Source organism: Panthera onca, chromosome E1 (genome assembly GCF_046562875.1).
Source record: "Panthera onca isolate mPanOnc1 chromosome E1, mPanOnc1 haplotype 2, whole genome shotgun sequence".
Classification (NCBI taxonomy): Eukaryota; Metazoa; Chordata; class Mammalia; order Carnivora; family Felidae; genus Panthera; species Panthera onca.
Window position 1 is genome coordinate 28648798 of NC_138352.1, and position 16948 is coordinate 28665745.

The 16948-nt window shown below is 51.2% G+C and overlaps 1 protein-coding gene across 1 annotated transcript in view; it reads right to left on the reverse strand.

The window, feature by feature from the left end:
- Positions 1–5452: 5452 nt before the first annotated feature.
- USP22 (ubiquitin specific peptidase 22) overlaps positions 5453–16948 on the reverse strand; it is a 42733-nt gene continuing 31237 nt past the window's right edge. The window contains exons 8-13 of the mRNA XM_060647062.3: positions 14062–14220; positions 9423–9549; positions 8441–8532; positions 7567–7629; positions 6500–6649; positions 5453–5742 (exon numbers count right to left, since the gene is read on the reverse strand). Coding sequence (XP_060503045.1) covers positions 5700–5742; positions 6500–6649; positions 7567–7629; positions 8441–8532; positions 9423–9549; positions 14062–14220 — 634 coding nt within the window. The 3' untranslated portion in view covers positions 5453–5699. The remainder of the gene's footprint in view (positions 5743–6499; positions 6650–7566; positions 7630–8440; positions 8533–9422; positions 9550–14061; positions 14221–16948) is intronic.

The following is a 16948-nucleotide window of genomic DNA, read 5'->3' on the forward strand; positions in this document are numbered from 1 at the left end:
ATCAAAGAATTAAAAGACGCAGCAGTGATAATACCTATCACATTCCCACTTAACTCCCCTGCACGGCCTATGCTGAAGATGTGAGAGGACAATGGCAGACTACTATAAACCTAATCCAGTGCCGTCCAACTGCAGCTGCTGTCACAGAGGTAGTGACAGCTTTCCTGGAGCAAACCAACATGGCGCCCGGCACTAACTATGCATCCACTGACCTGGTTGATGCATGTTTCTCCCATACCCATTAGTAAGGACCACCAAGGCAGTCTGCTTTTACTTGTCAGGGCCAACAGCATACCTTCATGGTATATACTTGGAGCCACATTAATTCACCTTTCTGCTCCAAGAGTCTACATACACACTGACCACCTTGTTGTTCCAGAATTCATTGCTCTGGTCCACCATACTGATGACATTTTGCTGACCGCATCTGATAAGCAGGAGGTAGTAAATGCTTTAGTAAGGCAAGGGAACTAAAGCATGAGAAATACGCTCCCCAAAACTCAGGGGTCCCCAACTCAATGAAGTTTCTGGGGGTTCAGCAGTCTGAAGCCTATCAAGATAGCCTCCTCAAGGTGAAGGACAAATTGCCTCCACTCGCACCACCTACTGTGCAAAAACAATGGCTGACAGGTGTTGGGTGTTGGAGGCAGCTTACACCGCATCTGAGTGTGTTAACTCGATCCACCTACAGAGGCTCCATATGGCTCCCAGTGTCAAGTAGGACCCAAGTTCAGGCTGTCACACATGTTGTACTACCACTCCAATCTTATGATCCAGAAGATCCAAGGATACTTAAAGTGTCCCTGGCAAGTAAGGATGCTTTATGGACACTCCAGCAAGGACCAATAGGAGAGAAACAGCATAGAGCTCCGGGATTTCAGAGCAACTCCAATCTATGTCCTCCTCTGCAGATATACGTGTTTTCTAGAAACAGCTTCTGCTTGTTCCTTAGACGCAGCAGCCCGGGCGAGTAATCACAGGACGCCAGTTGACCATGCAGCCTGGCCCTCCCATAACGAAAGGAGTGTCGTCTGACCCGTTCGGCCTTCAGGCTGGGCGTGCGCAGCAGCCATCCACCGTCTGGCAGAAAGGGCACGTCAAAGGGGGAGCGTGGGCACGTCCGGAAGGTAAACTGCAGGAGTAGGTGTCTCAGACTTTCAGCGGACACCTGCTGCATGGCATCGTTTTTTGTGGCCAGATGACTGAGGGCGCTTAAGGACAGTGACGAAGGCAAGTCCTCCGAGGGGAACTCTGAGCCGTACGTCTGGTTACCCGCCTTGTCTGGAATGAGATGGGGCCAAAAGTACTGATCTACATGGACTTGCGGTGAATTGCTAACAGCTCGGCTGGATAGTCAAGCATCTGGAGCAGGATTCAAAGATTAGTGACAAGGTCTGGTTGGGGACAGACCTCTCAAAATGGGCACAGGCTGTGAGGATGCGTGTATCCATGTGTGCCTGCCAGAAAATCCCTAGAGGGGAGGCTATTAATGATCAGGGGGACAAAATGGCCTGCCTTGTAAATGTAGTCAGGGTCCTTCCCCAGTCACCATGCTTGCTGGATGGACCCGTGAACTAAGTGGCCATCAAGACGGGTGGGGACTAGAATAGGCTCAACATCTTAAACTTGCCCTGCCCAAGGTCACCAAACTAACGACTGCTACGTGACTTTTATGCATTTAACCAGAGGCTATTATCCACTGCAGATGCCCCACCCCCCCCTCACTGCAGCCAGAATACAGGGGTCTGAGGATAAGGTGCAGGAGTGGGGTTGACACTTTCCAGTCTTATACTTAAGAACCCAATTACAGAATCTTTTTATTCTAGGCCAGGAAAGTTTGGGCGTTGCTGGTTTGATGGTCTTAGACCTTAAGGGGGACAAACTTCCCCTGAGGGTCACAATGCTGGTTCCAGTTCATTTGAAGAGAGTGCCTAGGACCCAGAGTGATTCTCTGGCATCTCTTGGTATTTGCATGTAAGGGAAGTAAAGGAACTTGCAGCAAAGGTCTCTAAAAAAGAACAATTCCGCCATGAAGGTCTGGGTCAACCAGGTAATAACCAGCTGGGGGAGGTTCTGAGGACAAGGAAAGTGGGGAGGTTGGAGGGGAAGAAGGATGTCACGAATGTCAACTACAGTCCTGTACCAATTACAGAATCAAGGGCAGTGCAAACTGGACACATTTTCTCCTTATTTCTACACGCTATTTTCTCATTTGGGGAGCTGACTGCAAAACCACACGTATTGTTATACCACGTCCCAGATCCTGTCGTCGAACCCTGGTAACGATTCCTGAATTTAAAGAAGCTCCTGAAAGCCCACGGTTGTCCTGAGTCCATGGATATGTCCCCACAAGAGGAGTGGGCCAAAGAGCAGTGAGCCCATCACAGGACATGAGGAAACGTGGGGTGTGTGGACTCCCCCACACTCAGAGCAGTCGCTAGACTGGTCCAAACCAAGCATGAGGTCTGGCCGCGGACCTTGGCGGGGTTCCCGTCACGACAAAGTGTGCCCAGGCATCCACACGGTGTGGCCACTCATCCACCGTGCCCTTTTCAGCTGCCGTCATTAGTAACAGAAGAGCTGGCCAGATTTCGGAAGAAAATGTAGCTTTATTATGACATAGGAAAGACTACAAGCCATTAAGGTAGAAGGGTCGACAGTTCCTTAAAATGACAGGTAAGAGGGGGGTGTAAACATCTTGGTAATAAAATCCACAGCACGATCATTGGAATCTTTTTCTCACGATTTTCGTTTTCAAGGTTATAGTAAATGAAACAGTCACTTGAATCGTCAAAAGAATGGCAATTTTACCCGGTGAGAGCATACACACCAAGCCAAACTACAACAGCACGGGGCGACGTGTCGTGGGGGCGGGGGCGCTGCCGCAGGAAGGAGACCTCAGACTGTCCTTTGCCCTGGAGCAGAGGCCCGGCCGCTCGGGCCGCCTGCCCCGCTGCCCCGGCCCGGACACTGCTCAGAACGCACAGCAGACTCTGAAGATGGAAAGCTGGTCTCACCGTGGAGCATGGAAATGACTGCCAACATCTCAGAAAGGCAGGTGTTTTAAAAACACTGGTGGGGGCGCGGGGGTGGGGGTGGGGGGGAGGTCACCCAGTGACCCCTTAGTGTCAGACGCACTTGGTAACGACCTGAACACCTATACAGGGGTGGTTACTAGGAAATAAGAAAGCCATTTTCTGGAATTTCACAGCTGGATCGGGAGCAAAAGGAAAAATTCCCAGGTCCGTCAAGGAGGATTTTGTTCCTAACGTGGTAAATTCACACGAAAACGCCGACGGCAGGATGCCCTGCTGGCGGCACGGGGAGAGGGCAACCCCTGCGGTAACAGCTTGGCCAGTTCCTCCTGCCACGGGGGGCTTCCCGGCACAGGCAGAGAGCGCCAGGGCCAAAGGGAAGGCAGAGGATTCATTTGGGTATAAGCATTTAATGTCTACAAAGGTTAACATGGCCTGTCTGTCCCCAGTCCTCCTGTTCTTGGAGCAGCCGAGCTCCTGAACACGAGCAGCGACAGACGGGGGAAGCAGGGCTGACCAGACCACAGGGAACCTGCCAGAAAACCCAGAACAATCCAGTAAAGCCAGGCCACAAGGCAGCAAAGCACATGGCTCAGAACTCTGCAGGCCAAGTCAGCTCTTCTCCCAGGGTGCTCCTTATTAACGGGCAACGGCTCTCCCCAAAAGACATCTTCACAACACAGCCGGCCTCTCTCTCTGTCACACACACACACACACACACACACACACACACACTCAGCACACGTGGCCATTTCTGGAAATCTGCACCCGTCCGTATTTCTGATGACGCCTGCTATCTTCAAACACTTATTCCTAAAATGAGAACGAACTGAGCAAGTGCTTTAAAAACTGCATCACTAGGGAGTCCGTCACATGTGATGCTGCTGCAGCAGATGACTGCTGTTTCACGTATTCTAGCATCTTCCACGCTGAGCAGTAACTACTCCACTCCTGCTGTTGCTACCACTTCCTCAATTGACTAGGCTAATGAGCTGGATGTGGTCCGCTGTTTCCACACGGCCTGCTGGCTAAGAACAGTTTGTACATTTTTATGTAGCAGGAAAAAAAATTTCATGACATGTGAAAACTGTCCAATTTCAGCGTCCACGGGAAGGTTTCCTGGAACGCAGCCACACTCACGTCTTTATGTATTACCTGTGGCAGAGACCACTTGGCCCACAAAGCCTGAAATATTTACCACCTGGCTCTGTACGAAACGGCGTGCTGAGCCTGAAACAGGATTCTCCTCCTCTCCAGGAAAGAACATTCCACAGTTCAGATGCAGACCAGGCTCCCGGGACAAGCACTGCTTGTTGCACGAATCATATGCTAAAGCAGCATTTCCTCCCCCACATCTCTGGGTTGGTAAGTTCTCAGAAGCGGACAATCTAAGCTTGGGTTTGGACAGACAGATGCATGCAAGGTATCTTACAAGGAACAATGCAAAGTGTTTCCATCTCCTCAAGCGGCTCCTCCCTCTCCCCCCCAGCTCGATCACAAAGCCATTTTCTCCCTGCTACCAATTCAAACTACACCAAATGCAGAGCAGAGGCACACGGCAATGAAAGCAGGCCCCACCGGGGGCCACTCCCGCTTCAGTCCCCCACGGGAGCCGCCAAGCGGCGACAGGACAAAGTATGAGGAAGGGAAACGAAGAAGCCACTGAAAACACTTCATTTACTCAAAAGGTTAATACGACAGAGACACTTAGCTGCAGCCTGATTCTCCTCTGCTGCGTCTGCCTGGTTAAAACCAGGACACGGACACTTCCGGAGGGAAGGGCGGAGGGGAAGCAACAAAATCGGCCCCGATTCAGAAGCAAGATTCACTCTCGAGAGAATAAAGGGAAATGACCTCAACTTCAGTATAAATTCAGTAATTCATTCACGTTACTACCATTATGTTTATGAAAGTCACCATCGTGGAAAAAGAGAGAAAAGGGGAGGGAGGATTAGAAAGTGCCTATTTCTAAAAAAAAAAAAAAAAAAAACAAACAAACCAAGAGAGAACACCTGGGCTGACGCTTCCACATGCAGTTTGATGCTAAGTTATCTGCAGAACAGATGTGCCTGGAAACCCCAGGGAGTGTGTCTTCGGTTCCACAGGCTCTGGGGGGGGGGGGGGGGGGGGGGTCTCTGTATCTGCTGACAAGACGGCGGCTAAGAGTTCCACACTATATATATATTTAATACTAAACTCACAGAGAGAAAGGTACTTGCAAAGTCCTTTGTCCTCACGCAGTGTCTTTGGCTCCTCTACTTTCCTGCTTTAATGGACCCATGATTTAAAAATGGACCCCCCACCCCCACCCCGGCCCCCGCACATTTTCTTGAGGAGCACAGGAGACACCAGGGACGCGGCCACTCTGCCCCCGCCCACGCAGCGCACACCCGCCTTTAAATGCTTCCGTGGTGCGCCTTTAAATGCTTCCGTGGTGCGGTCCCCAGGGCCTCCTTCCGAGCGCAGCGCTCATCTATGCCAACGCCACGACCCCCCAGGCACCGACCCGGGCTGCCGCTGGGCCCAGGCCACAGAGGAAGCCGGCGCTCTTGGGGGCGCTTCCGTGGGGGGAGGTGGCATCATGCAGTCGGGGAGGACGGGGACCGTTCTGTGAGGCTCTGCCAACTCATCGCCCTCATCTCTCCTGTCCGGCCGCAGATAAGGCTACTCGTATTCCAGGAACTGTTTGTGGTAGAACAGCAGGTACCTGAGGAGGCGAAGAGGAAAGCAAGCTTATGTTCTAACTCATGAGAAGGGAAAACAAAACCACCCCCCACAACCTGCCACTGGCCTTGCACGGTGGCCTTGGCACACGCTGCCAGTCTGACTGCTTGCTTGGCTGGGTTTTGAGTCTTAGTTCCCAAGGGGGAGGGTCCTTGCCCCTGCCTAACGCTGGAGCCCCAAGCCCATCCTCCCACCTGCCCACCGGCAAGTCGTGAGCCCCATCAGTCCTGCCTCCCTCTTCTCTGGGTGAGACCCCGCAACGGCATCTAGTCCAAACCCGCCCCTTTGGGTGGCCTCCTCAGGCCCACAAACTGTGCTCTCAACACAAATTCCACACCGATTCTAGCAAGAGGCCTCCCTGCTGCAAGTAAACACCAAGGGCAGATGCCTCACAGAGTTCACGGCGGCTCATCCCAGCCTACCCCTGGGGGTGGGATCCCACTGACAGCCTTAGGAGGAATAGGGATTTAACAAAGCGGGGGGCCAAGGAGGAATACGATGGGTAGAGAAGAATGAGCTCCCCGAGAACTGATGTGTCAGCTCACGTCGTGGGTAAAATAAATGACTGCGTGGTCTGAATTAAGGTACGATCCAGAGTGACCAAGAGGTGTATCCTCTCCTGGCCAGCGACCGACCCAGGCTGGTGTCCTGTCCAGAATAAGCCTCATTACTTCAGCGACTGACGGTGAAAATCCCTGAATGGCTACACACTCGGGGAGTCAGCTGCTACCCAGACATACCCCTCGCTGTCCAGCACGTCCTCGATGCTGGCCTTGGTGATGATGGCATCGTCACATTTGAACCACTGATCCTTGTGCTGCCGGATGAAGCTGGTGTAGTGGCCGCTCTCCAAGGTCCCTTGGTGGTTAACTACCGCAAACAGGGAGTACCTAGCGTGGGAGCAAGGGTGAGGGGACAGAGGGGTGGGGAGGGGGCGTGGTTAGCTCAGTGGTATCACGGTCGGAAACCACATAGTCTGAAGCGGCCAGAAGCCTTACAGTCAGTAGCCCCCTGACACTAAATGGGAACACCCCAGGAATGAGAGCTGCAGCACGGAGGGAAAGAAAGCCTGCCTAGCCCCACTTGGCTCTCGGGCTGCTTTGCGGGAACCACATTTTAGTGGAAGTGGGGACAGCAATCCGTCCTGGGGGTACTGGAACCACGCTCTGCCTTGTGCTTTCTACCACACCACCAGTAAAAAGGGTGGTGGAGGAAACAACAGAGGCTTTGGGGCGCCTGGGTGGCTCAGCTGGTCAAGCGTCTGCTTTCAGCTCATGATCTCATGGTTCATGGGTTCGAGCCCCACGTCGGGGTCTACGCTGACAGCTCAGAGCCTGGAGCCTGCTTTGGATTCTGTGTCTCCCTTTCTCTTCCTCCCTGCCCCCGCTCGTGCACGCTCTTGTGCTCTCTCTCTCTAAAATAAATTCAACGTAAAAAAAAAAAAAGAAGAGACCTTATTGCAATGCCAGTGAAGGCAGAGGCCAAGAGGCCTACAATTCAGACTCCGAGCCTTCGCTCTAGAAATGCAGGGGCCAGGATGACCCTCGTGCATGCACAGAAGCCAGGAGAGACGGGTCAGGCTCCTACATCAGGGAGGTTTATGGTGCAGCTGTGAAAAGTCCTTTCCTAACAGGGCTTAAGCGTCTTCAACAGGGGTCGGGGGGCAGCAAGACAGGCAGCGGGCCAGGGGCCGAAAGAAACAGGAGGGCTGCCACCACGGGGCCCTCCCTGCCAGGCCTACCGGAGGTCCCGCACCTCACCCCCCACCTTGGAGATGCCCAGGGCAACCCCACAAGGTGCCACTTACTTATTGTCATTATTGAGACTATCCGTTGGCTGCTGGTACTGTCCGTTCATCCTGCTCTCTTTGCTGTAAGAAACAGGAGCAAGACTCAGCATCGTTGGAAATAATAACCAAGCAGACGCCTGGCTCAAATGATGTACCACCACGACCGGGGCCTCCTACCCCAGACGCAGCACCAGGTACGCTCCAGACCTGCTTTCTAGGTCTTCCAGCAGCTCTCCCTTCTAGGGGCAGACTATGCCCAGGTGAAGGTGAGGCGATGGGAGGCTTAGGCTGGCGAACTGACCTGCCCAGAGCGTCTGCCACAAGGCGCAGAGCCAGCCCAGATCGAACTGACCCCATGTCCCGGCAAGGAACAGAGTCTTCCCCAGGCGCTTCCAAGGATAAGCGGCTGTGGCGACACCTTGCTGCCTCAGGCCAAGTTTGTGGTAATTTGTTACAGTGGCCTAGGAAACTAACACATGTCTAACATATTAGGGAAGGTTGCCCTTACTTGGAGGATAGATTTGAGGTGGTCTAGGATATCAAGACTTGAAAACAAGAGAAATGGAATCTACAACTCTAAAATCAACTGTGTTTATCTGTAGCCAACATCAGTCCCACCGGCGATCATGCTGTTTTCTCGCGGTGATCCCACCTCGACAACCTGCCAAGTCTGAAACCTGATCGAGGATCACTAGGGAGAACCCAAAGCTGAAGCAGCACATTTGAGGAAACTAAAATGTGTCTTGGGTCAAGATCAGGATAACAATTCAGTTTTAGCACGTATGGATACATCAATGTCTAAACCGGCTCATCGGGACCCCAGTGCCAATCACTGACCCCATAGAACCACACCCTCCTGATCATAGATACGGCTTAACAAACCCTTTCATACCTGGACGCCATGAAGGGGGTCATGTCCAGTTCCAGGGGAAAGGACACATACGTGGTGATCTTCCTCCTCAGTTTGGCCGAGTGTTCAAATCGCTACAGAAATTTGGGGTGGGGGTGGGGGGAGAGAAGGAAAAGGATGAAGCTCTAAGGGTCTCCCCTGATGGTGCCTCTCTGTGCACTCCCAAAAGTGGGCTTTCCCTTTCTGAATTGCCCTTCGGCCACGTCTAGAGCTAACAGATTCAGCAACATGATATTAATCCATACAAATCTAATTTATACAGTTCAAAAACGAAGTCTTGAAACGATGGGATTGTTCAAAGTGATCGACACCAAGCGTACAAAAAAGTAATCCTACGACAAACGCGGCAAAGTGCAAGGTAGTAGAAAACAGAATATCCGTAACGTCTGGGAGCAAAAAGGAACATACTGTTCTTTTCACCAGACAAAGACATTCCTCTGCCTAGACTCGGGCCACCAAATCCAGCTAGAAAGCCAGGAATGGTTCGGTTTTGTTTTTTGTTTTTGAAAGGGCCATAAAATAAAACAAAGATTAGAAAACAAAGGTTCTGTGTGGCTGTGAAACCTAAAATATGTACTGTCTGACCCTTTACAGAAAAAGCTGACCCACCCCTGGACTGGATCATAATGCTAAGGGTCTTGTTTGCTTTTAAAAAGTAAAAGGACAACAGAAAACTGATGTCGAGGGGGTAAGAATCCGGGTGGGAGGAGAAGTAAAATTTTAACCCCCCCCACCCCAGTAGAGCAACTCACATCCTATTTTCATCATGAAGTCATTACTTTCGTTTACCACAAGCCTCTCTGGGCAACAGAAGACGGGGAAAGAGTTACAATTTACCACCCTCTGGTTTCTCCAGTGTTCTTTCCCGAGTCACCGCAGTTACAAGAAATACTTCCTACACCAGACCAAGAGGCTCTCAGTTGTACTGGGGATTAAATATGGAGTCTGCCACTGGAAAACTTACTTTGAGATGAAAGCAGGCTACGATGGGCAGTTTCTTCATGGTGAGCTGCTTAGTGGACTCCTGGTAGCTATGGCAGCCGCTACACTTGATCTTGGCGCTGCTTCCTAAGTGCTCTGGTCTCGTAAATCTATGAGACATTTGTATTTTCAGGAAAAAAAGGTGGGAGAGGTGAGAAAAGAAAAAGACAGAAAAGAATTATTTTACCACTTTTGATCGGCTAATTTCCCTACTTAAAAACATGCGTATAGTTAGGGGTGTTTGGATTTCAGAAAAAGGAGATGACGCTCACACAAAAACTGTACACAGATGTTCTGAGCAGCTTTATCTGCTTTAATAGCAAAACAAAAAACAAAAGAAAAACCACGAAAGAAGCAACCCAGATGTTCCTTAGTGTACGAAAGGTTACGTGACACCATGGAATACTGCTAGTCAGGAACAGAAAGGGACAAACTATGGATCCACACAACCGGAAGAATCTCCAGAGAATTACGACTGGGGAGGTAAATGGGGCCCTAAAATTACATGTCCCAGGGTTCCATTTACAGAACATTCTTGGAATACTGAATTTACAGAAATGGAGAACAGATTCCCGCTGCCAGGGGTTAAGAGACAGCAGCGGTGGGAGGGCAGGAGGAGTGGCTGTGAGTCGCGATGCAGGGCTGGGTACCAATGTCAGTACCGTGGTTGTGATCTTGAACTCTAAATTTACAAGATGTCACCACTGGGGGAAATGGTAAAGAGTAAAGGGTATCCAGTTACTTCAGATAAATGCATGTGAATCTGTCTCTCAAAAGTTAAATCTAAACAATGGGGAAACGAACATTTTCTAGTGGTGAAGACAGATCACAACATAGAATAGAAACGTTGCACTAAGTAAGTCGGCAAGCATTTCTGTCACAGGTGGTGGTTACTAGAGGGAAAAACGCATGAAACAGGATGTTTCAATAGGACTTATGCCAAATTTTTTAAGTTTAAAGCTGAAAAACAAATCAAATTCATGTTTTCACATTGGGCCTGGAAATCTTTGTTTATGCTTTGGAAATTCTGGGATCTCACTAGGGGCACGACGACGCCCCCTTATGACCAACGCTGGCCCTGCCTGCCCCATGTGGTGCCCAGGAAGTGGAAATCTGAGGAGAGCAGTTAGATCTCATTGGGGAGAAGAAGGACGGAACAAGGCATCTGTGTTCGCTGTAACCTGCGAGAACTAGCCCACAAAGGCAATCAACAAAATCCAGAGTGTGCATAATTCTGTGGAAAACGAGCTTCTCGGCACAGAAACAGCAAGAAAACAAAAGGGGGAGCGGAAGCCTACGGATTGGGAAGGGACCTGTGAAAGCAACCAACCAAATGTAATGTGTGGTCCCAGTCTGGGATCCTGATTTGAACAAAGTGCACAAAATAGTTTTTTATAAAAACAATCAGGGTAGTTTGAATACTGGATACCTGACTGGAGGGAGAGAAGAATGCACCTGTGTTGAGAGTGAAGACTTTGGATATACCTGAATCGCCACAACCCTACCCCACGATCCAATTTTCCAACTCAAAACAGTCTGGCCCCATCCCAACCAGACTGCTCAGGGCCACCCCAGGGGCCACACCCGCCTCCCTAGCGTCTCCACAAGCTGGTCCAGCCAGCACTGGCGATGGCAGGCCCAGGCTCGAGTACTCAGACCATGCGTCACTACTGAGCAGAGAGCACTGTGCGCTCAGGAAGAACACTGACTTCTAGATCTGGAAGCCCGATGCCAACCCACAGCTAAAATTAGGCCTAGACTCTGCTGGCCTGCAAACACTCAGAAAGGTGATCGACAGCAGAAAGCAAGCGCCCAGGGCAACAAACCTACCAGGCCTGGCTGCAAAGAACACTTCCTTAGTGGAGCCCCCGGCCCGCACGAACCTCGCCAGAGAAGGAACGAAAGCCAGACACTCTGCTCGGTAACAGAGGCTCCAACTCCCCGAAACGCAGCGTTCTGGGGCTTGTCAATCAGACCGCGGGTGAAACATTCCATCTCTCCTCAAATCTGATTCACACACTTTATGCCAATTATATTCACTTGACTACCTAGTCTTGATTAAGCTACTGACCAATAAGCACACTGCTTCTCACGATGAGACGCTTATACAATGTGCACCAACGGGGGTGCCTGGGCAGCTAAGTCGGTTAAGTGTCCGATTTCGGCTCAGGTCATGATCTCACAGCTCGTGAGTTCGAGCCCCGTGTGGGGCTCTGTGCTGACAGCTCAGAGACTGGAGCCTGCTTTGGATTCTGTGTCTCCCTCTCTCTCTGCCCCTCTCCCCCTCGTACATGCCCTCTCTTCTCTCTCAAAAAAAAACCAAAAACCAAAAAACAAAAAAATTACAAAAAAATAACATGTGCATGTAAGTCAAGAGTCATCTTTTGAGGTTTTCCCATTTTTAATTCTTCTGGAAGTTCCTAATCATCTGTCATTTTTCTTTCCATGTGCAGTGCCCCTAAGCTGAAACACGCCTACCCCCACCCAAATCCCTGTCATCTCTGCCAAACTATGTGAACTTTCTGACACGAAATATGTCAACCAAACCTGCTTCAGCGCCAAGAAAATGTACTGAACAAGTCCCACGGTGCCAGACACGAAGAGGATTTGGCTTCAAATTCACATAGCCGTAAGTAAAGAATGGAAGGATGACAGAGCCCAGGTCACAGATCTTGTCAATTATGTATCCGGCTCACCCTCCACTCGTGTTCGGGGAACTTCCAAACCTAGGTGGGAGGCAGGGCTGTCTCCCTTCATGGAGGTTTACCACAAAAGCCAGGTCGTTGCTTTTCCCACCCACCTGCATGGTGGGCACACGACCTAGGCTTGACCAGCCGGATGCCCGTCATTAGGCCTCGGTATCTGGAAAAATCATACTAAAGAAGCAAGTGCAGGAAGAACTTGTACTGTCAGGGAGCAGCATCTCAACTGCACCTGAGGGCAGCCGGCCCAGCAGCCGGCTGCACCTTCCGGATGCTGGTCGCCGAGCCTCTTCTGGAGACCACCTGTTTGCTGAGCAGGCTTTTCTTTAGCCTTCCTGTGGATTCTGCGAACTCCCTGGTACCTTTACCCGCTTAAGCTCACCGGAGTCCATTTCTGCCGTCTGCCGCCTCGCAAGCCCTCCGGCCTGGCATACGCGGGCACGCACACACTCACGGGCACTCACTCGCGTGTCTACGAGACACCCATCGCCACGGGAGTGGCCGCGGGGGCGCACAGAGGTGGTATGAGGCCGTCTCCTCCGCACTGAGAAGACACAGCACGTAAACGCAGCAGAACTGAGAGCAACACAAAGAGTCGGAGCCCACAGAAAGGGGGACATGGAAACCTAGGAAAGCGACAGGCCCGTTCTCAGGAAGGCCTTCGTGGTCCCGCTGAGAGTCCACCTCCTCCGCAAAGGGTTCAGGGCGCACAGTGAGTGCTCCCTCAGGGCAGCTACAGAGGGGTGACCGCCTCCTAGCCGCGCCGGCACTTGCTGAAGACTCAGGAGGGAGGGTCTCTGCAGCCACGGAATCACAAACACCTCCGCCGGCTTCGTCATCTACTCCCACAGCGGAACTGGAAAAGGGACCCTTTGCAAGTGACACAAACTGGAGACAGATGTGCTCCGCCTCTTCTTGGCCACTCGGGCAGGGACCTGGCTCCGCGGCACTCCTGCCCCCACCTGGCACTCCCTGTGCATCTCAGCTTGCCGAGTGCTCCCTCCCTGCCTCTGCGCTGTGGGCAACCTTCCAGTTTTACTGAAATTCACAACTAAGTTCAACGGAGTTGTAAAGACTCCCTTGGAAAATGGTGGGGTTTTTTGCTTTGAGCGTTCGCTTGTTTTCCAAATTACAAGTCTGATGCCCCATTTACATCTGGACCTACCAGTGTGACAAAGCCGATGCACTGAAAAATTCTACACATGCGCCTGTGAGCCTGCTGACGTACAGGGCAAGATAAATGCCAAGAAGGTTGTCCCTCTTTTTAAGGAACGCCTCCGCCCAAGAATGTATCTACAGCAACCTTTAATTCAACAAAGGTTGTCGAACACTAAACTCAATTAAAATAAAGCATGGGAAGGGCTTCCGTTCCACAACACTGCAGGTGACACCAGCTACCTTAACACGTTTCACAGCAACCCTGCCCTAAACCTCAGCACTTGTCGAAATCGGTGGTGTGGTAAAGGGACACACAACACCACAATAGGCTAATCGCCTCCAGGAAGGGCCATGTGCCACAGCGGGGGCCAGACTCGGGTGCAGAGCATTAGTCCCAGAAGGTGAGGGAACTTCAACTTCTGCTCTGTGGCTCCCTGTTAATGGACACGGGGCGGGGCGGGGAGCGGGGGTAAGCAGCCGTGCCACACACAGGCTACAAGCAAAGCCGGCTGAATAGAAATCTCTAGTCATCGTGCAAACATGTGACAGACCACGGGAGCCACCTGCAGGCTGTCACATCTTTCCTTGTTGTCTACACAGGACACGTGAATAAAAATACTACTGGGGCCCTGGGGTAGCCCTGAACTTATCAGGACTTTACTCTGACCAACCACTACCCCAAAGAGCCTCAAGGCAAGGAGAGACAAGTGCCTGCAAGGAGAGACCATTCTTCTTCTACAAAAGCGCGGGCGGCTTTCTTACCTTCGCAAGCAGTCCGTGAGCGTAGTGGTTCCCGCTACGTGGCTTTCCCCATTCACCACGCTGCCCTCGCTGCCTGGGCTCAGGGGCCAGAACGGGGTGGAAGAGCCAGGCAGGTCTAAACTGATGTCCCAGAAGGGGTCGATGGTGGTGGAGACTCCACTAGAAGCAAGAGGAGATAAACGCAGAGCTGAGAAGGGACAGCCATGCAGCTTCAGGGGCACCCCCTGGCGGACGGCACCTCGACGTCCTCTCACAGCTCTGCCCCTTCATCCAAAGGGCATCGAAGGTCAGAAAACACACTGAGTGCCCCCACACACCACGTCCTGGGCCCCCAAGGTGGCCCTACAGAGGAACAGCACGCAAAGGTTGCTCCCAAAGCAACCATTTCCAAACCCAGGAGATCATCACAATCATTTTGGGGTTTTTGTGAAAAACAGAAACTTCTGGGCCCCACATCCAGAGACTCTGAATTGATGGATGTGTGGCCGCAGCATCTGAGAACCGCAGAATGTTTGCCTGGGAGCTGGAAACCGCGGGCCTACGTGGAATGGAGACATCAAGCACACCTGACGTGGAGAGAACACCGACCAGGCACAGCCCCACAGCCGGACAGCGGCATTTAATGCTCTATTTAACAAAGCCGGTTCCCTCTAGTGGAGAGGTTTATTTTATTTAATTAATTAATTTATTTTTTTAATGTTTATTTATTTTTGAGACAGACAGAGACAGAGCATGAACAGGGGAGGGGCAGAGAGAGAGGGAAACACAGAATCGGAAGCAGGCTCCAGGCTCTGAGCCATCAGCCCAGAGCCCGACGCGGGGCTCGAACTCACGGATTGCGAGATCGTGACCTGAGCTGAAGTCGGACGCTTAACCGACTGAGCCACCCAGGCGCCCCAAGAGGTTTATTTTAAAGGACACAGAAAGGAAACTCACAGACTGGAATGTTACTACAAATATTTAAGCAGGGTATTGGGGCCCCTGGGTGGCTCAGTCGGTTAAGTGTTGGACTCCGGCTCAGGTCACGATCTCATAGTTTGTGAGTTCGAGCCCCGCATCGGCTCTCTACTGTCAGCGCAGAGCCTGCTTGGGATCCTCTGTCTCCCTCTGTCACTGCCCCTCCCCAGCTCGCACTCTTTCTCTCTTGCTCTCAAAAATAAACACTAAAAAAATAAAATAAAATAAACAGGATATTAATCCAAGACAACCTCCTGCTGAAGGAGTTCAGCAACACAGAGCCAACGAGGAGGTTCTTCAAAACTGTAAGTCTAGGGGCACCTGGGTGGCTCACTTGGTTGAGCGTCCCACTTTGGCCCAAGTCACGATCTCACGGGCCCCACTTCTGCTGTCAGTGCAGAGCCCACTTCAGATCCTCTGTCTCCTCTCTCTGCCCCTCTCCTGCTTGCGCTCTCTTAAAAATAAATACAAATTTTAAAAAAGAAGGAAAAACTGGGAGTCTAAACACTGCTTAGAGCAACGGCCCACGATGACACAAGCTGTGTCACAGAAAACGGTGTTCGTAACAGGCAAACTGTTCCCCTTCTGGTATCTAGTCCATCCTATACAAAGTGCAAGTGGTAATCCCATAGGTTCTGAAATAATTTTAACGGGATCATGACTAGGTTTTTTAAAAAACTGAAAAAAAAAAAAAAAAAAAACCAACCAGGAGCATGAGCTGAGGTCGAAAGGGAGGGTTCCTGCAACCTCGCCAGTCAGTGCCTTCTTGAAGCTCCTGGAAATAAAAGCTCTGCATGGCAAGCAGAGGCTCCAGCTGTAAAGAATCAGGGACGCTACTCTGGAGAAAATGGAAAAGGAAACCGTAAAATAAAAAGCAACCCACTCTGGAGCACGTGTGCCAAGAATCTGCCGTGTGCGCCCCAGCCCCCCCCCCCCGGAAGGCAGGGCTCTTATTCAGCTCCTGGTGTCAGGGACACCGGAGAGCAGAGATGGGGCGGGGGGGGGGGGGGGGGGGGGAAACACAAGAACAAAGGGGGCCTCAGCACAAAGGGCCGCCGGTCCCTGGGGACCCTGCTCTGGACGACCTGCTAATGTGCATCTTCTGTACTGGAGCTATTTTATCTCAACACATCTGGTGACTTGGCTGCTTCCACTGAACCTCTCCTTCTACCATGGCGTATTACCATTAGCCATCAGAAAGAATGAACTCTTGGCATCTGTAATGACATGGATGGAGCTAGAGAGTCCGACGCTAAGCGAAACAAGCCAGCCAGAGAAAGACAAATACCATACGATTTCACCCCTATGTAGAATCTGAGGAACAAAACAGATGAACACAGGGGAAGGGGGAAAACAAAAGAGGGAGGGAAGGAAACCACAAGAGACTTAACTGTAGAGAACTGAGCATTGGAGGGAGGTGGGTGGGGATGGGGGGGGGGTGGGCTAGATGGGGGATGGGTATTAACTAAGGAGGCAACTGTTGGGATGAGCATGGGGCGCTATATGTAAGTGATGAATCACTGATTCTGTATCTGAAGCCTATTTTACCATACGTGTTAACTAACTAGAATTTAAATAAAAACTTTAAAAAAACCATAAATTTAGAGAATTGTACGTCCCACAAAAGCAAAAAGTAAGTATCAAATCAAAATTATCAATCTAAAAAAAATAACAGAATCTGGTTCACAACTGCTTGCTGCTGCAGATGCTCCCCTATAAGGACCAAACGTTCTTTTTTTTTCTCTTGGAATGTTTGTTTATTTTTGAAGGAGTGTGAGCAGGGAAGGGGAAGGGAGGGGACGGAGGATCCGAAGCAGGCTCTGCGCTGACAGCAGAGAGCCCGACACGGGACCTGAACTCATGAACTGTGAGATCAGGAGATGAGCCGAAGCCAGATGCTTAACCAACTGAGCCACCCACGCGCCCCACC